The 20600-nt window shown below is 45.1% G+C and overlaps 4 protein-coding genes across 4 annotated transcripts in view; 3 read left to right on the top strand and 1 right to left on the bottom strand.

The window, feature by feature from the left end:
• Positions 1-1193: 1193 nt before the first annotated feature.
• Positions 1194-2663, top strand: LOC149104243 (uncharacterized). Its single transcript, XM_089272075.1, has one exon. It carries the CDS (start codon positions 1881-1883, stop codon positions 2646-2648), a length of 768 nt encoding a protein of 255 aa, XP_089128201.1. The 5' UTR covers positions 1194-1880; the 3' UTR covers positions 2649-2663.
• Positions 2664-2903: 240 nt separating this feature from the next.
• LOC149104242 (uncharacterized) lies at positions 2904-5059 on the top strand. Its single transcript, XM_089272098.1, has one exon. The coding sequence runs from the start codon at positions 2924-2926 to the stop codon at positions 3419-3421; it is 498 nt and encodes a 165-aa protein (XP_089128224.1). The 5' UTR covers positions 2904-2923; the 3' UTR covers positions 3422-5059.
• A 172-nt stretch (positions 5060-5231) lies between these two features.
• Positions 5232-6820, bottom strand: LOC149104241 (uncharacterized; the record flags this gene model as incomplete). The annotated part of the gene is made up of 1 exon (XM_089271409.1): positions 5232-6820. A coding segment is annotated over one exon (900 nt), but the record flags the coding sequence as incomplete, so codon positions are not given.
• A 1208-nt stretch (positions 6821-8028) lies between these two features.
• LOC149104240 (uncharacterized) overlaps positions 8029-20600 on the top strand; it is a 14310-nt gene continuing 1738 nt past the window's right edge. The window contains exons 1-6 of the mRNA XM_089271408.1: positions 8029-8354; positions 8798-11691; positions 12481-12603; positions 18794-18889; positions 19344-19493; positions 20252-20600. The exon at positions 20252-20600 is cut by the window's right edge and continues 125 nt beyond it. Of these exons, the coding sequence (XP_089127534.1) occupies positions 8029-8354; positions 8798-11691; positions 12481-12603; positions 18794-18889; positions 19344-19493; positions 20252-20600 (3938 nt within the window). The remainder of the gene's footprint in view (positions 8355-8797; positions 11692-12480; positions 12604-18793; positions 18890-19343; positions 19494-20251) is intronic.

The raw sequence follows: 20600 nt of genomic DNA, 5'->3' as shown, positions 1-20600 counted from the left end.
GTGTTCATTTTCGAGAAAAGGATGTTGCGTGGTGAAGTCAGATGGTTCCCTCGATTCTTAGAACTGTGTCGAAAAGAGAGTGCGAAATTGTCCTCGGACGATCCTCTTCGACAGGTCATGGAACGCATTTTGGATTGCGACAGTTACCGTCGAGTCCGATTCATACTGGACCGGGAAAAAGATCATTGGCTTCGATACGTCCTGTTCCACTTGCGCACGAAAGCCAGACTTCAAACGAACGCTTGTAGAGATTACAGGTGTTACCCGTATTGGCACGTTCTTCGCTACGGCAATAAGTCCTTACACCATCACTTTGTGAGTGCATAAAAAGGTGCGACGGAAAATAAAATGGTTCATTATGGATTTACTGACAAAACAAGACACATCATGGCTCTTCAGTTTCAAGGGCATAGACATTTGGACGACGTGATAGCCAGGTTAGAAAAACGCTATGGAAAAGCGGGTGGAAAGACGCCTCAACCCAGTGAGGCTCATTTCAAGAAAAACCAACCGCCAAAACGGAAGCTCAATCTGAAAATACTTCAACCCGCCAAAAGACAAGTGTCTTTTCAACCGCCGTCCGTCCTGGACACCGGTGCATTACCCGCGACGGTGACCACGCGTAGGAAACCCAAGAGAGCCGCACCCGCCAAGCCGAAGCTTTCCGTGAAAGAAGATAGGAAAAGAAGAATGAAAAAGAGGCATTGGTACGAAGACAAGTTCGGAGACTTGAGTAAATTCGTCAAGAAAAAACCTCGAAAAAAGAGATCGGCGCCTGCCAAGAAAAAAGGGCGTCCCAAGAGAGCCGCGGCCGAGAGGGCCATGGTCAAGATCAAGAGTCGTGCCAAGAAAAAACCCATCTGTTTCAATCGTAAGGTCACCCTATTGGGTCTGTTGAAACGCATCCCTGCCGTCAAGACCCCATTGGCCAAGTTGTTCGGATAAAAACGGAGCGTCTCTAGACCCTGGACCATTTCAAGATCATGGAACGACGCAAAGCGTTTCGATTTCACACACCGTCGAGTTTGTTGATAGCGGGTCCGTCGGGGTGCGGCAAGACGGTGTTCACGACCAAACTGCTCTTGGAGAACGGTGACTTGTTCCAACAAACACCGAAGAGTATTCATTACTGCTACGGATCGTGGCAAGACGGTTTCCAAAAGCTCAAGAAAGGTGGGGTCAAGTTTTACGAAGGCATCCCCGACAGCGACCAGTTACCCCGATGGTTTCCTGGCGGGGGTGTGTTGGTCTTGGACGATCTGATGGACGAGGGTGGTAACGACAAGCGCGTGTTGGATCTCTTCACCAAACATTCGCATCATCGGAACATCACGGTGATTTACTTGTGTCAGGATCTATTCCCGAACGGAAAATTCGCCAAGACCATTTCCCGTAACGCTCATTACATCGCGGCTTTCAAGAACCCTCGGGATCAGTTGGGGATACGAAATTTACTTCTGCAATCGTTTCCCACGCAATGGCAGGAGGTGTTGGACACGTTTCGCAAGGTCACCGATCGACCTTACGGATACATGCTATTGGATCTCCATCCAGCCAGTCAGGACGATCAACGCGTCCTCAGCAATGTGTTAAAAGACGAAGGATTCGTACGATGCCATCAGTTTGTAACCCCGTCATGTTGAGGAGCGAAGTCGAGTGGTTTCCGCTATTCATTCACCTGTGTAAAAACAGGCTCAAATACTGCATGAATCCCCATGAGCTGGACTACGAACCGATGAGACAGGTCACGGAATGCGAGAGTTACCGTCATGTACGGTCCATCATAATCGCATATAATGGGGAAGGTTTCGACTATTTGGTTCATAAGCAACGAGAACTCGCCGAGAAGAAGATAGAAAGAGAGAGGCACATGGATAAAAATGAGCTCTTATGGTAGTGACGATTTCAACCTCTCGGCTCTGGAAGATTACTCGCCTTGGACTCCCTTGGCTCGAACGAGTACACCCGTTCCGTCTGCAGCGGGTGTGGGTACGAGTCTGAACACTCCTCCTTCACCGCTATCGTCACTGCCGACACCACCCCTGCCCAATGTCTCGCCCGTCGGAGTAGGCACCGCTGGCTCGGGTGCACCACAGACCAACGTCACGGTGGGTGTCGGCAGTGCTGGATCGGTGTCGCGCGCCAATGTCACGTCGGGTGTCGGGGCAGCCAGGATAACAATGTCCACACCTTTGGCACGAGCCGTTCGAGGAGGGAAACGACCGAGACGCGTCCCACGTCAAAATACACCGACGTCCTCCAGTGATTCCGGAAGCCGCAGAAGAAGTAGCTCTAGTGGTAGCGGTGGAAGAGGCAGAGGCAGAGGCAGAGGCAGAGGCGGAGGCGGAGGCGGAGGTGGAGGCGGAGGCGGAGGTGGAAGCGGAGGCGGAGGTGGAGGTGGAAGTGGTGGTGACTCCACACCGCCTTCGTCGATTCGATCGGGTCGAGGAGGAAGAAGAAGGCGAGGCACCCGTGTTCTCGACCAAGCCCAGATGCAGCAACAATTGGAGGAGATTTTGCGCCAACAACAACAGACGGCGGCGGGTCGACGAATCGCAGGCATCACCACTACGAATACGATCACGACTACCTATAAGAACGGACAACGTCCTACGGTGACTCGCAATTCGACCAGTGTACGAAACTGAGAACATCATGTTGAGAAGCGAAGTCGAGTGGTTCCCCTACTTCCTGCATCTATGTCGATGCTCCCGCTCTTACTGGGATGCGACCAGCATGGATCACGAAGACATGAAACGTGTCGCGGACGAGTGCGATAGTTACAGACAAGTCCAGGATATCCTGAACCAATCCGTAGAAACCGCCTTCAAGGACGAGATCTGGGAATACAAGCAACAAGCTAAAAGGATCGAACGTCCCGACAGAAAGTCAGACTACGTTTGGCACTGGTAAGAAAAGAGTCATGAGTACTTCGGTCTGTTTATTGGATGAACCTTTTACCTCTGTGGTGGATTTGGACGTGTTGAGACGTTTGGACGGACTGTACGCTTTCTACCACAAGTATTGGTGGTGTCGAAGGCAGATGTTCGGTTACTACAAATTGTGCAACGCCATTCTCAACGGACTGGCCTTACTGACTGCGGCAGCGAGCATCGTCGTGGGATCCGTGTGGAAAGACGGGTACGTGGCGGTAGGATTGACGGCTTTCGCCGCCGCACTGAAAGGATGGAACGATTTAAAGAAGTATTCGCTCAAGATGGACATGACCCAATTCGCTTACACGACGTACGAAAAGACGTTGACTGAACTGCGGAACTACGCTCTGGGCGGTGTTGAGGAATTGGATGGGTTTTTGATCAAGATGCAAACGTTGGACGACGTGGTGACGGATTTCACACCTCCCACGTACGACCGGTACCTTCGAGACTACGAAACACGATTCGTTCACGCGCCTCTATAAAAACGGACACGTGATCCCTTCGTGAATCATTCAAGGTGGAAACCCGACATGGCGAGGAGAAGTCGAAGGAGACGACGGCGAGTGGGAGTACGTAGAAGAAGGAGGGCCCAAACGGGAAACGGTATTTTTGGCAATTTGAAAAAAGCATTTGGAAATTATTACAGTAAAAAATCGAGGTTTAAAAGTGGATGGATATGAATAATTGGCGGTATTGGATTCCCTGAAACGTTCATACGTGCCTCTATAAAAAGGACACGTGATCACTTGCCTACGTCATTCAATTGGAAAAGTGCGTGCGTGTCAGAACACGTCATGGTGAGGAGAAGGCGAAGGAGACGACGCGTGGGATTACGTCGAGTGGGAGTAGGAAGAAGGAGGAGGGTCCAAAGGGGAAAGGGTCTTGGTAAACTGGTCACCACCGTGGCCAGTACAGTGTTGGACCTTCTCCAAGACTTGTGAATAAAAGAGCGTGACGAACAAACCGGACGTTAGACGTGAACGATGAAGCGGTTGCGACGACAACGTCGTTTCTTGACGGGCGTCCTGAAAGAAGCCAATCGAAATAAACGTCAACGGATGTTGCATTACGCCGACAGAGATCAGATCAACGCCATCAGCGAGATGGTTCTCAATTTGCTGAAAAAGAGGATCCCCATCGACGCGACGACTTATGGGAAACTGAAAAGACATAAAAAGGTTCTGCGCGAAGTGGGTAGACGCAAAAACTCTCTCAAGCGTCGAAGAGAGCATCTCCTGAGTCAGAACGGAGCGGGGTTCTGGAGCGGATTACACGGTTGTTTCAAAGCATGTTGTGTACGGTGAAAGGACGCGGCGAAGACGGTTACCCTTTGGAGGGGATCGACGTCATACCCAATTTCCCGCCGAGAGAAGACGAGTCCAATACCATTCCTAAACTCGTGCAGTTGTTGCAAGATGCCAATCGTCGCGAAGCCCGATGGAAAGACTCGTACGAGTACTTGAACAAGAAGTACCACGACCTGTATCAAGAGTACATGGCTTTAAAGTTCAGTGACTTCTGCCAAACCTGTCAAACGAAACGAGATACCACACCGCCCGGTGGGTGCATCGAGTTGTGCAGGGAGTGCGGTAAAGGCAAGCGAACCGTTCAAAGTCTTGAACTCGAGTTGGAAAAGAAAGACGAATCCATACGGTACTGGCAAGACTGTTACGAGACGGCCTTGAGAGAATTGTCCGAGTTTCCCGACACGACCCTGAGTCAGCCGAAGGTATGAACGAAGTCATGATGGTACCCGTTCACGAATTCAATCGTTTGCAAGATTATTACAAGGGTAAGATCACCCAGAGCGCCTTGTTGAACAAAGCGGGACGTTTGGCCGCCGAAGAAGATCTCATCCTGAAAGACAAACGTATCCCCGCCAGCATGGCCGTCAAGATGACCAAACCCATGGCAAACGATGAAGTCAAACTGGTGAAACGTATACGGACGGGTATACGCGGCACTCCCACGTACCAAGGAACGATAGAACCCGAAGGCATGGCCGACGCACCCGTCGAACGTCTGTTGAAACAGATCATGAAGGGCGTCAACCAACCCCCCGCAGCCCCCGTGGTCATCAAACAAGAACCCGCCACACCTTCCACGTCAGGTTTCAAAAAGGAGTTCAAATATACCAAACCATCTGCTGCCAAATCAGCCCCAGGCAAGAAGCCACCCGTACCACCCAAACAAACTGTCAAATCAGCCCCAGGTAAACTCATGAGCGAAGCGCAAAAAGAGTTCTTAAGATCCATCGGTGTCGCCGAGAAATACATAGACGACGACGGTGGTTACAGTCCCAAAGGCAAGGGCAAGGGCAAGACGTACAAGAAGTCCAAGCAGACAGAAGCACAAAAGTTACAAGAAGGATGGGAAGATTTCGAACCTTGGAGAAAGGGACTGAAATATGACTCTGCCTAAGACAAGAAAAAACGTTGGAAAACTTTTATTGTTGATGCTGTAATCATTAAAGTTACACGCTTTGTTGTTTTTTCAAAAAAGAGTCTCTTTTGTTTTCTTCAAGTCTCGCACACCATGCCATTGTGGTACAGAGTATCCGAGGCATTCGATGTCACAAACAAACGTTCGATCCTTATTTGGTCCCCGAACGTCGACGAAGATATGAATAACAACCGAAACCTAATTCTGGAGGTGAATTCGAACACCGAGAAAGGGGTGTTGAAATAAAACATGCGATACACCTCCATGCGTATATGATCGTACGAAATGACACTAAAGGGAAAGAATACGGTGCCGTGAATGTACATGGGACTTCGAAACTCCGAGGATCGCACAAAGTTCTCCATCTCGCGGTAATACTGGAACCACACCGTGACAGGAAGGTGATAAGGCAAATGATTCCACGAACGCGTCAAGGAATTGTGCGTCTCGAAGGGTTTTCCAAGGTCCCTCATATTAGCAAGGTGGTCATGAATCATTCTGCGATGAGTGTCCACTGCAAAAACGAAAAAAAGACAGTGTCAGGTCCATAGTCCGTCCTCGTGGTAAAACGAGGGGCCGCCGGGAAAGGGTAAGAGACACAGCTCTCGAATCTCAATATCCCTTTGTCTCTCCACGCGCCTGAAGTAGAGCCTGAACCTTTGAATTCGGATCAAGTTATACGTATAGTACGGAGTGTTGTAAATGAACAGACGGTACAGATAACTTCTAATCTCTCGGGTCGGTTCCACGGGGAGACGCACACAACCGTGAATGTACAGGTCTCGATCCCGATACAGAGTCACGAAATTTCTGATAAAGGTATAATAACGTGTCCAAATGCCGGGGTCGATGGCATACGGTAAATCATTCCACAAGTACGAGCCCTCGTGATGACAGTGATAAGGTCTACCCTCTCTACGATATCGCTCCAACTCTCGATCCATTCTAACTAAACGATCATTCGCACCTGCCGTTAACGGGGGCTCCTCTTCCTCCATTTCCTCGTCGGTTTCCAACACGACCTCAGGCTGACCATCGCCGATCACGCGTCGGCAGTTGCCGCAGGTCATAGACCGTCTCTCCATCTCCCAGTAGCATCGCCGATGCATGAACACGCCGCAGCAAGGAGTACGTCGGCACGATGCCAGAGAATCAATGTGAATGTCTCTCTGACAAATAAACCACACTTGTTGAATCGGTGTTTCTTCGGGTATCTGACCCTGAAGGCGACGACTGCGTCTCGGTGGTTCGTCGTCATCGTGTGATCGGGCACGACGCCGACGACGTCCTCGTCTCGGTGATCCCTCGGGAGACTGACTTCGAGTTCGGCGGCGACTGACGTGCCCGGATTCGGTCTCCATCACCAAAAACCGAAAAAATGCCAAATGCGCATCTCGCTTTATGCCCATCATGCACCAATCAAACGAAAAAAGCCGACATCACGTGATCTAGGCAGACCAGGGGGATAGGGGGTATCCCCCCTCCCGGTCGGAGACTGGGTCCGGGTCGAGTGCGACCTGGGATCCAATTTTACCGTAAGTATAAAAAGATCGGTTCGAACCGTTTCAGGTCACTCTGAGTTTTTGACTTGTATCGAGCGCTGGAAAAAATCATGGCACAAGAGCTGACCGACGAGGAGATGAACCAACAGATGGATCAACATGAAGAAGCAGTGAGTATAACATGCACCCTATGTAAGAAAGTCATCCTTTGAACCGAAACCTGCGCTCGTACCAAGTGCTGTCGTTACTACGTGCATTACGATTGCTTCGTCAGGGAACTCGATGATCAGTTGATGAACAAGGGAGTGACCGCTGAGAAGTTGTACTGTCAAATCTGTCACACACCGTGTTATCTAACCGCGTTCGTGGCTTCCCTAGACAACTGACCCATGGAACTGAGACTCGTCGTCGCCTCCTTTACCCTAGAGTTCTACCTCCGTTTGGACTTGAGATTTTGTTTCGTTGTGTTTTGCGGTTACAAATTCTCACGACATCTTTGTCACGCCCTGTTCATCACCTTCTTTTCATAGAGTTACTAGGATTGGTTGCCGCCCGAGATCCAAGAGTACATCATCTCACTCGCCAAGTCCCAACTCGCTTACGATAGGGAACTTGGAAAAGCACTCAGAATGGCTGCATGGTTAGGCAGGCCGAAACCCGTACCGTTCAAGCCGAGACCCATCATGATCGACACCCTACCTATCATTCTCCGTGATTACGATTCATTTAATTACAGAGCCACTGGGATTGTCTCCCCCCTGAGATACAGACCTACATCCTTTACCTCAGAGAGTCCCAATCTCTCGTCGAGAGGCGCGAACGTGAAATTAGGAGAGACCTTTGTAACGAGATACGAGCCTTCGCTCAGGTCAAAGCAGAATGGGGACTAGGGGCAATCCAAGTAGTTCTAGAGACATGTCTGTTAGATTATTGTCCCAAAGGAAGAATTCCAGGAATGAACAACAAGCACATGGTCGTGAATGGAATCTACACAGACGAACGCAACTTTAAGCGAGTCATATTTTTAGGGTACGGGTTAGATCATGCTTATCTCAGAATACCGGACGTTAAGAGATTGATATCCTCACCCCCCACAGAATAGCAATGACTGGGATCGATTACCTCATGAACTACAGGACTACATCATGCGTCTAGCCAGGAATCAAATCCTACTCGAGCGCAGACGAAACAAAAAGTTACGGTGTCTTCTCGAGGAAATAGTGGAATACGGCAAACTGAAAGAACAATGGGGTATAGGACACATTAAGATTGTTCAATGTCGATGTAATTCACCGTGTTGTATAAAAAAGGAGAGAATAGACAGATTCACATATAAAAGAATATATGGATGTTACATTGACATTGACGATAAACCTCGAAAAACGTATTTAGCCGAATCTTACAAAGATGCTGTTGAACGCGGCCCCATAGAAAAGACTTTCATCTACCCCGTCGCTTATCGCTCCACCAAGTATGCTCATAATAGGTGGTTAAGAAAGCGTTCCCACTCTCTTACAGAGTCACTGGGATAGGCTACCGGAAGAACTAAAGTGTCACGTGATTGACTTAGCAACCTGGCAGCACATATTCGACCGCAGGAACAATGAACTATTGAATAAACTTCACGAACAAATTGTATATTACGATATAGTGAAAAAACAATGGCAGTACGGGCACATAGAAATACGAACGAGTAAATGTGGAGCAAACTTGTGTAATTGTAACAAGGTTTATGAAAGAGTCTCTCATCACACTGCTGTATATGGCCATTATGTCAACAATCGTGACGAGAAAAGGAGAATCTATTTAGGATTTAGTTTTAACGACGCGTTAATCAATATACCCGACAAAAAATTGTTATTGTCAGATACTTTGCTTGGAAACCTGAGAGTAAAAAACAACTAATAAAAAACGTTGTGTTCATTTGTCTTCACAGAACAGACGGACCCACGACGAAGCCTTCCCCTTCGACGACGATGACGACTGGATATTCGATCCGGCTCTCGACCGAGTGATGATCCAAACCGGAGGTGGTAGCAATACAAGACCCCTCCTAGAATTTGAATTAAGACCCGTAGGCGCTCGACGTAACTGGAGAAACGTCCTCAACAAACAACGGTACGAAGCCACACTCAGACAACACAGAGATGTGACTCCCAGGGACAATCTAGGTCAAGAATTGACTCAGGCCCTTCAACGATCCATCGAGCAACAAATCGCTCAGGATCCTACCCTGACACCCAACTCCACGGTCCATTTCACCATGCAGTCCAATGCCTTCACGCACGCCTTTCAATCCACCACCTTCACCGTGCGCGAATTCGAAGAAGGGAGTGAAAGACTAGACACTTATCTCCACTCTCTCGCGGCCAAACTCAACTCCAACGAAGAATTCACCCCCGACGACACGTTTACCATGGAAACCACCTTCATACGCACCCCAGGTCGTGGGCGCGGGCACGGAAAACGATACAATCCGAGTTGTGCGGCCGTACGGGGAATCGTCAAAAAGTCGCGCGTGACCATCCAAAACAAAGACAATCTCTGCTGCGCTCGCGCTATCGTTACCATGAAAGCCCTGGTAGATGCCGACATGAATCCGCGTGACCAAGATTACCACAATCTCAAACAGGGGCGACCCGTCCAAGAACGATTGGCCAAAGAACTCCACCGTTTAGCCCACGTCCCCGAAGGACCTTGTGGCATTCCAGAACTGCAGCAGTTTCAGGCCGCGTTACCTGGGTACCAGCTCAAAGTCCTTTCCATCGATCCGCCACACATGCTCATCTACGCGGGACCCGAACCCTCGGACAAGATCATCCGTCTCATCAAAGAAGACAGTCACTACAACGGATGTAACTCGTTTAGTGGGTTCCTCAACAAATCCTACTTCTGCGACGAATGCAATCGAGGATTCGACCACGACAACTTTCAACGTCATCCCTGCCACGGCAAATGGTGTCCCGCATGCAAACGAAAGGACTGCCCCGATTTCATCGAAAAAAAACGACCCCTAGCACGAGGCAAGTTTCCCGAACCCACCTCCATCTGCCGATTGTGTCACAGAAAATTCTTCGGAGCCCAATGCTACAACTACCACCTGCAACGGCGGAGCTTGAACATCCCATCCATCTGCGACACTTACAAAAAGTGTCCTGACTGTTGCCACGTCTACGAACCAAAACACAGGACAGGGCGAGGAGGTGACCGTCGTACCCCCGATCACAAGTGCGGATGGGGCGAATGCCACATCTGCGAAAAGAAAGTCTTTCTCCAAACGCACCGATGTTACATCCAACGCATCCCCGAAGACGAAGACGAGCCCAAAAAGAAACGCGTGCCGCGCGACGAAGTCAAAGGTCGACCCTTCGAAGAACCCGAACCCGATGATCCAGACACACGCGTCTGGGTAGCCAGAGATGCGCCCCTTCAAGTATACTGCGACTACGAAGCCATCACCGACGCTGAAGGGAATCAGACGCCCATTCTACTCTGCCTAGAAGACGATGAAGAGGACCAATTCTACTCCTTCTACGGTCCCACCTGCACCGCTGACATGTTCGACCACCTCGAATCCCTCGCCGTCGACGTGGACGGTGACGATCGGGACGTCATCGTTCTCCTTCACAATCTCAAAGGCTACGACGGGATGTTCATCCTCCAACACTGTTACGCCACGCATCGAGAAGTCACAGACCAAATCACCGTTGGCACCAAGATACTGTCCCTAAAATCCGACAGACTGACTTTCAAAGATTCCCTATGCTTTCTCCCGTTCCCGCTGGCCAACTTTCCACCCACCTTCGGAATCCACGAACTGTGCAAAGGATTCTTCCCGCACAAATTCAACACCCTAGAAAATCAAGAGTACGAAGGACCCATGCCACCGCGGGACATGTACGATCCCGACGGCATGTCCGCCAAAAAGAAAGCCGAATTCGAACAGTGGTACCAAGAGAAAGTCAACGATAACTACCATTTCGTACTAAGGCAAGAAATGGAAGCTTACTGCGAATCGGACGTCAAACTCCTCAAAGCAGGCTGCCAAAAGTTCCGGCAAGAATTCAAACAAAAAGCGGACTTTGACCCCATGGAGAAATGCGTCACCATCGCCTCCGCCTGCAACCGATTCTGGCGCAAGAAACTCGTCCCACCCAACACCATCGCCTCCAGACCACCTCGAGGATGGCACGGTGCCCGATCCAATCAGTCCGTCAAAGCCCTGAAATGGCTAGCCTGGCAAGAACACTCGTTACAACACCCCGACCAAGGCGATCGTATACGCACCGTGCGAAACGGAGGTGAAGTCCGACTAGCCAATCATCTCGTGGACGGATACGATCCAACCACTCGAACCGTCTACGAATTCCACGGATGTCTATGGCACGGATGTCCTCGATGTTTCCCACGCCATCGAGACAGATATCCCATCTGTCACACCGATCGCACCCTACAGGAAGTCTACGAGTCCACGCTCAAGAAACACGACCTTCTCAGTCGCCAAGGCTACCAGCTCTGCGTCAAGTGGGAATGCGACTGGGACCAAGAGGTCAAAACCGACCCAGATCTCCACAAGTTCCTAGACACATTCGAAATCGTCGAACCGCTCCAACCCAGAGAAGCCTTCTTCGGAGGGCGCACGAACGCCATCAAACTGCATCACGTGACCGACGTGGCCCAAGGAGAACAAACCAAGTACGTCGACGTAACCTCGCTCTACCCCTGGGCCAACAAGGAAGGCGAATACCCCGTAGGACACCCGCAAGTCATTGTCAACCCCCAAGATCAAGACATCCACCACTACTTCGGTACGGCCAAAGTAGACATACTGCCGCCTCACGAACTTTACCATCCCGTTCTACCTTTTCGGCACGGAGGTAAACTCACCTTCCCACTCTGCCGATCGTGCGTGGAACACGAAATGAACAAACCACTCCTAGAGAAATCGCATCGCTGCCCTCACACGGCCGAGCAACGCACGCTACGAGGGACCTGGTGCACACCCGAAATCCAGAAAGCCGTTGCCATGGGATACACGCTCAACAAAATCCACGAAGTCCACCATTTCCCGCCAGAACAACGTCGTAAAGGACTCTTCGCCAATTACGTGAACACGTGGCTAAAAATCAAACAGGAATCCGCTGGCTACCCCAACTGGTGTAACACCCCCGAAGACAAGGCACGGAACGTGCAACAATACCAACAGAAAGAAGGCATCGCTCTCGATCCGACCATGATACAGAAAAACCCCGGACGCAAAGCCACCGCCAAACTCATGCTCAACTCCTTCTGGGGCAAGTTCGGCGAAAACCTACACAAACCCACTACCCAAGTCGTCTACAATGCAACGCAACTCTTTGCCCTCGTTTCCAATCCATTCAACGACATACGACAAGTCAGAATCGCCAATGACGAAGCCCTAGAAGTCGTCCACGCCGAACTCAAAGACAATCAACCCGATAACGGACGAATCAACATCTTCGTCGCCGCTTTCACCACCTGCTGGGCTCGGCTCAAATTATACAGCTACCTGGAACTGTTAAAGCAACAAGTTCTCTACTTTGACACCGATTCCGTCATCTACTCGCACAAACCAGGCCAAGCCGATGTCCCGCTAGGCGATTACCTGGGCGAGATGACCAACGAACTCGACGACGGCGATTTCATCGTCGATTTCACTGCCGCTGGACCCAAAAATTACGGATACAGAACCCACCAAGGTAAAGTCTGCTGCAAAGTCCGAGGCTTCTCACTCAATGTACGAGGATCACGCCAACTCAATTATGACGTCATGAGACAAAATCTACTCGACGAACTCACACAACCTCTCGAGGAGGAACGACGCAATATCCACGTCGTCAACCCCAACTTCTTCTGGAGAAATCCAGCCACCAAACATCTCAGAGTCATCACAAGAACTAAACGATACGGACTCGTCTTCGACAAACGCGTCGTAGACACGAACACTTTCATGTCGTTTCCATACGGATACTCATCATTGTAATTTTTACTTCCTGTCATCAATAAAAATCATTTTTGAAATTCACTTCCGGTCTATCTCCTTATTTGGGCATGCACGTGACCTGTGACGTCACGGGCGCCATGTTTTGCCTACCTAACCGCCATCTTGGATTTTACAATTTAAAAGAATGTATGGGAAAAACTTGGTCACGTGGTATGATCCCTGGCTCCTGATTGGTTACGGCCCCAACAAGCGCTATTCACTACTTGTGTAGTTTTCGACGTTAATGCTATATTTTTGTCAGATTAAACTTGTATGGACGTCGAAATTTGCAATCATTTTTGAGCCAGCCTGAGTTAAGACGTCTACTGTTTTCCTTGCTTCACGCAGAAACGTCACACAGGCTACCTTTGAGCTTTCATTCTACGCGCACAAGCTTGTAGGGTCAATGAATAGTATTAATAATGGGAAATGGAAAAATGCTGCATGAATGTAATAATCTCGAACTAGGGTAAAAGTTGTTCAGCAAATTCTTTCTAGCGTTTTCTGGCATCAAATTCACTCAGCCAACGAACAGGAATCACAACTTCATGCTTTCATTTTTGACCCGAAAAGGCTGGGAAATGAAGAACAGTTCAGACAGAATGATCTCGATATAGGGTAAAAGTTGTTAAAGAATGAGTCAAGAAATGCTTATCAAATCCAATCTTTTAACAAAAGAGAAATCATAACTTCATATATACGGTTGCTTCTTTTCCTATTCGAATAACTGAAAAATCGTCTACACTTAGTTTTGAGAATTTTCTTGCTTACATGACGTATCCAAATATTTATATCCAATGTTCAACACTTGTATACATACATGAGTTTGTCGGAATTATTTTTCTTTTAAGTAGTGTTGAAACTTAAATTCAGTCTTGCTGTGTCACCTAATTGATCCTTTAATGACTGATAATTGAGAGCTGCTTTTAAATTGCAACAACATAGGTTACAGATTTCTTACACACGGAAATACAAAAGTATATATTATACAACCATATCGGTGCATGCATTTCCTCTGTTTATTGACTAGTCTTGGTATTGAAAATACCTGTTATTTTTCATTTGAAATAGTTTATCGTGTTTTCGAAAGTTTACAACAGATGATCTTCGATTCTGCGAAGGAAATTTGAATACAGAACGATATTGCTGAATATAAAAGTATCAATTCTGTTTGCAGGTGCTTATGTAAAGATTTTAATCGCAACTGGTACGGAATTTTCCGATCCGTTTACTTGTTCCAATAATGGCGGGACATTTAGACATATAACTAAAGACGTGGCATTTTCTATATTTCGTATCCCGAACTCAACCTTTAAGCAGAGGGGTAGTCAGTGCCGTTTCAAATTTTTGAGACTTCCAGAATTTTAATAAAATATTACGTGAAATATCTAAATAAATGCGAAGATCTGTGAATCGCTGCAGTGATCAATATTTTATGTTCTGTTCTTCCCACTTTGGTACTCTTTGAAGATCTCAACGAGTTCTTTCAACTTCAACATAGCCGCGTCGACATCATAGCTACACCATAGCTGTAGTTTTTAGTATACTCGAAGATGGCGGTTTCATGAATTGACCTTAACAGCTGGACGAAAGGACAAATAAAGCACCGATGATGCATTTCCTTTTTTTTTTTTTGTCTCATTTCACTGGATTATATCTTTCTGTTAAATCACCAAGCTTAAGGACGCACATGAAACTTTCAGAACGATGTTTTGAAATTTCGGATTTACCCACCTGAGTAATTTGCGGATTAAACTTTGTTTCCCCTTGGCCTCTTTGGTTTTGTTTTGTTTCCATCCGTTTTGTTAGGGATTGGATTGTTGTTGGCGAACGTTCCTTTAAGGCCCACACTGACGAAGAACTCTTTTGACTTTAAAATCGTTGAGGCAATGGTATCTAAAATAATAGATTCTTCTACAATTTATCTGAAAATTATCGGTCATGACATTTCGTTGATCAAGAAACTTAATTTTCCACAAGTTGTTTCAAATTATTTCATACGCAACGACTAACAAGGATGAAAGCAGAAGATATCTACCATTAAAGACTCCAAGGCAAGTTTGTTCACAAGTTGCAAAATATTTTCCGCAATTTATATGCATAGTAGACGGATGTACTAGAGCTGGTAAAATAAAACTGAGTGACTCGCCAACAGCTGCCGAATTTCATTCTCTTCTCCATACGTTACATTGCGAACGTTTGTTTGTGGGAACGGGTAATTGATTGTCAGACCAAATTATTTTTTACCATAGTGTAGATATTCACCAATCGTCTTCAACGATTTCTAAGAATGTTTAAACTTCGGGATGCAAAGCCAAAACCTCCGCTTAAGATTAATAAGTAAAGTCTTAGCAGTTTTCGCAAGCTGCCAAGAATTAATGGCTATAATTAAAAGAATGTCGAAGTTCTCATTTCTTACAGCAGCAGGAACGGCAATTCTTTTCAGTTCAACATTCCCAAAAGGGAAATATTGTGATATGTTTTGCTAACGTTCAGCGCATAATGTGCTATGAACCATCTCGGAATAAATATCCTTCTTTTGAAGTCTATTAAACTTGAAATTAGAGTTTTCGTCCATATCAAGCCCGTCTTCGTTTTTTATGTTGGCATGTAGTCGACTATCCTACCGCACAGCCATTAGATAGACTAAATAATTCATTAGAAATAGGTAAACTTACTTGCATGTTATAGGCCGTTAATGTACAGCTATTTTTAGTTCTGACGGATTTCTAAAGCAAGCGGGAGGAATCCGCACAAGATCGAAGGTTTGAATCTTTTATGTTAGATGTAGTTTCCATACCATTAAGGTTATGGCGACAATTCCTGCTTGCTTAGATGTCTTGCGTGAAGTCACCGGGAGAAACAATTTTCGATTACCACACGAAAAAAGTCAGTTTTATTAAAGAAGGAACAGGAAATATAGCCAAAAAAGTCAAACCAAAAAGAAAGAAACACAAAAAAAGAAGAAGAAAGAAAAATAAAGCAGAACAGAAGCAAAAAAATGAAGCAGCTGTAAACCTTTTTCACCGCTAGTTTTTTAAACGTTATCGGTCAAATTTAAGACATCTGTAAAGGCGGAAGGAGCGAATGAAAGTTTGAAATAGTGCCTAATGGACCCCAAAAAAGTGTAAAAGGTAAATGTAGAAATGACAGCATTTTAAGATAAAGAAATCGGGAACGTGCATAGAGATTTGAACAGAAACAATGTTGCACGTTGAGTGTAATAACGTCGACATAGGACAAAAGTTGCTCAGCAAACGCTAACTAACGCTTTCTGACATCAAATTCATCGATGTAATTTAGGAAAAAAGAGAGCATAACTTTATTTATTGTCGCTTTTGACCCAAAACTGGAAAATGGAATGTTTTTAGGACAAACATTGGCTGTGATTTAATGCTTACCGAGCGTTTCATGGTATCAACTTCAAATTCAGTCGGTTAGCAAAAGAGAAACCATGAGTAACTGGAATTTATTTCCAATGTTCAACGCTTGTATACATAAGTGATCTGGCGGTTCTTTAAAAAGTAGCCTTGAAACTCGAACTACAGGAACTGAAATTGTAACTTTCCTGTGTCACCCTGAATCAGTCCTTCAATGCTCGGTAATTGAGATCTGCTTTTAAATTGCATCGACATATACTAGATTTCTTTAATTTCCTTCTTATATTCTAACTTTTTTATTATCGATAAAGCCTATTTATTCCTTATTTTAAATTGGTTATGATGTGTTCCAAAGTTTACTCCAGATTTCTTATATTCTGCAAATGCAATTTCAATTTAAAACGATTACTCCTGGAGCATAAAATCATCAACACACTTTGGAGTTCTTAAGTAAAAAATTCAATCGCATGTGATAGACAATTGTCAAATGGTTTTAATGCTCAGTAAATCAAAAACTGCTATTTTCATTTAGTCAACAGAAACACGTACCATGCAAACCACAAAGCAGGTTAAAAGTGGATCTCCTAACAACATTGCGTGTCAAAAGATTTTTAGCAGTCTAAAAAAATTAAAAACAGGGCACAAATTAGAATCAGGACCATACACGTACTATATTCTTTCATTTACTCCAGAGTTTACCTTATTGAGATAAAGGATAAAAAGCGGGAAAATCGGTTTTATTATTTTAACAAGTGTTCCAAAACTTACTATAGATTTTGCTATTCCGTATACGAAATTTGAATCTAAAGCGAATGCTCCTTAAAAATAAAAACATCAGTTTTCTTTGCGGGTACTTAGACTTCAATCGCATCTAGTAAGTAATAGACCTCTTTACCTTGGGTGGCTTGCTATCCCATTATAGACCACGTGATTTTCTCTAGAGAATTTTACTTTATCCATCTTAAAATTATTCATTTATATAAATGCGACTATTTGAAAGCAAGAATTCTCAAGAGTGGTCTGAAATAGGAAAACAAGCCGCTCAAGCTAAAGAGGTCTATTGTCAAAGGCTTTCACTTTTGTCAAGAATGGCGGAGCATTTAGATAAATCATTTAGATACATGACTAAAGTCATAGCACACGTGTCCTAGCATCTTTACATCACAAACTCAACCCGTCGGCCGAAGGGAAATTGTGGTTTTGAATGTTCGGTATTAATACAATTACTTACCTTATCAAAACTTTGGCCTCCATCATAACATTTTCAGTTAAATATCCAAGCAGATGAATAGATTTGTACCAAGGCAGTAATCAGTGTTTTTTTCGTAGTTCTATTTTTCCTTCTTTGAAACTCTTTGGACAACATAAAAATATCAAAAAACGGTTAAGCATAACCGCATACACTGCCTCTAAGAGGTATTTCTATCGTGTTTGGCTTAAATTAATAATTTTTCAATGTCACTTCTGCAATTCAAAAGAAAAGAAAAAGACTGAGGAAAGAAGTTCTTCTGGTTCTTATTAAAGAATTTGGATTTTCGATGTTCAAAGCATGCAACGATAACAACATAGTTTTATTCGCTTTTCATTCCACTGAGCAAGGAAGAAGATGTTCCCTAAAGACCGCAGCCTTTAAAATAACGTGATTTCAATCTACAAAACGATTTCTATAACCACATGTTATAGTTAACAAAAAGCACAAACTAAAAAAGTGTCACAAATTAAATGGATTCGATTTTCTTCCCTTCTCAGCAAAATCTTCTTTCCTTCATGTTTCCTCACTGAGGCAGTTCAAAGACTGTGTGTTATCAGCATCTTCAGTCTTTCTTCTTAAAATTTCCACTTCAATAATTATCAGTCAGTTACTAAAAATGCACCCCATCGTGAACATTGGGATATTGCTTTCGGAAAACTAAATTCTAAGAATCTACTCCAACAAATGAGTGCTAATGGTTTTGGACAACAACAAAGTTAACGGTTCACATATGCAGGCCAGACATTTCTCTCTAGTTGTCATTAATTTCCATTCGACTATTTCTACGGCAAAAAGTACAAGGACGTCATTTTCCAGTATGTTCATGCTGATCTAACGGATCGACGTAACGAGCTCCATAAATTCGAAATATTTTCGTCATGTCACTGGTAGGTTTGCCACTAACTTCAGACCAGCTATTTTTTACGTAGATATATGTCATATTCCCATGATTTATTAGTGTTATCTTCAACAATTTAATCTACAGGACTACAGGGTATTACTTAACCATAACAGAGAGAGAGAGAGAGAGAGAGTCAGCAAAAACGATGACTTTACAGTGCGTCAACTTCATAGTTGTATTTTTGCTGTGTCAGCAATCGTTCGTTGAATCAGCTGTTGAGGAATGTAGCGGTGATCCTGAATATTCCATCTCAGGAATGATGCTACGGCGACATATCTTCAAGAAGATCACGGGAGCATCACTCGGTGATGTGTGCCTGCGGGAATGTTATCGTGACTTTAGTGCCAAAGTTTTAATTTCGTCATTTCTCAAGGAATGTGTGAATTGAACAACCGTACCAAGGAAGCCACACCTGAAGACTTCGTTCCCAACTCTGACAGATATTACTTCAAACGAGATATGAATAGAGGTAATTTAACGTGACCGAAACATTAAACTCATTACTCACATTCATTTACTTATCACGCTTATTTTTGCAGAACTAATATTGATATTCCGTATCATGGCTTTCTTATGGAATACTGTTGCCAAAATTTCACTCCGAGTAAACATTTTCTTCAGGAGAAAGCTTGACTAAGTAAGAAAGAAGTCCCAGGTAATTATTCCAATTTCAACAAAATGTTCGGCATGAAATGAATATTTTTCTCGTCAGTATTGTATTGAATACATTTACAAAATTAACAGGACGATGACTCTTAAAGTAGTGACAAGAATTTGCTATCCCTGTCAGTTAATAGTGGTCATTTTAGACGTTTTTGAATTACGATTGTCAGTTCTTTACTTAACCAGACTTTTTTCGTTTTACCTTTTGAAGATCCCAAGGATCATTTCTTGTTGACAACAAATCTCTTACTTTTCCCTAGTCCGCGTCGGTACTATTCCGGAAATGCCCGCAGAATCTTGCCAAGAAATCAAGGCGAGTGAAGGAGAATACGCGGTTGACGGCATGTACTGGCTGTATTTCCTCGACATTGCAAAGACCGTGCTTGCTTACTGTGACATGAAAACAGGAGGTAAGTAATACTAATAGAGTGATAATCCAACATCAATTGGTTTCCTTTCTTTCAAACGATTCTGCGTGTACAAAAAGTCTGCATAATCTACACAGCAAGTCAACACAAGACAAGACTAGCCAGGCCAAGCCACGCCACGCCTAGCCGAGCCAAGCCTAGAGCCAAGCGAAGAGCCAAGCCAAGACAAGACAAAACAAGACAAGACAAGACAAGACAAAGCAAAGCAAAAAAGGAAACACAAGACAAGATAAGACAAGGAAAGACAAGTTAAGCCAAGCAAAGCCAAGCCAAGCAAAAGCCAAGCCAAGCCAAGCCAAGCAAAGTCAAGCCGAAACCCAAGCCAAGAGCCAAGCTAAGACAAGACAAGACAAGACAAGACAAGACAAGTCAAGACAAGACAAGATAACCCAAGAAATAACACGACAAGACAAGCCAAACAAGGCAAAGCAAAAAAAGACAAGACAAGCCAAGCCAAGCCAAGCCAAGTCAAGCCAAGCCAAGCCAAGCCAAGCCAAGCCAAGACAAGACAAGACAAGACAATTCAAGCCAAACCAAGCCAAGCCAAGCCAAGGGCCAAGCAAAGAGCCAGGCCAAGAAAAGACAAGACAAAGCAAAGAAAAAAAGGAAAATACAAGACAAAACAAGACAAGCCAAGCCAAGCAAAGCAAGCAAGGCAAGACAAGAAGACCAAGACAAAATAAGACAAGACAAGACAAAGTAAAAAAAACGACAAAACAAGACAAGATAAGACAAGACAGGACAAGCCAAGATAAGAGAAGACAAGACATACCAAGATAAGAAAAGACAAGCCAAGCCAAGCCAAGCCAAAGCAAGGCAAGAGAAGAAAGGACAAGAAAAGACAGAACAAAGCAAACCAAAAAAGGACAAGACTAGACAAGATAAGACAAGACAAGAAAAAACAAGCCAATATGAGGCAATACGAGACAAGACAAGGCAAGACAGGACAGGACAGGACAGGACAAGACAAGACATGACAAGACAAGACAAGACAAGACAAGAGAACACAAGAGAAGACCAAACAAGACAAGACAAAACAGGACATGACAGGAGGACAGGACAAGACAAGCCAAGACAAGACAAGACAAG

Source organism: Orbicella faveolata, unplaced genomic scaffold (genome assembly GCF_042242905.1).
Source record: "Orbicella faveolata isolate gen_17 unplaced genomic scaffold, um_ofav_v1 contig_34, whole genome shotgun sequence".
In the NCBI taxonomy this organism is placed as follows: Eukaryota; Metazoa; Cnidaria; class Anthozoa; order Scleractinia; family Merulinidae; genus Orbicella; species Orbicella faveolata.
Note: the sequence above shows the minus strand (reverse complement) of the source record. Positions and strands in the feature narration are given on the sequence as shown.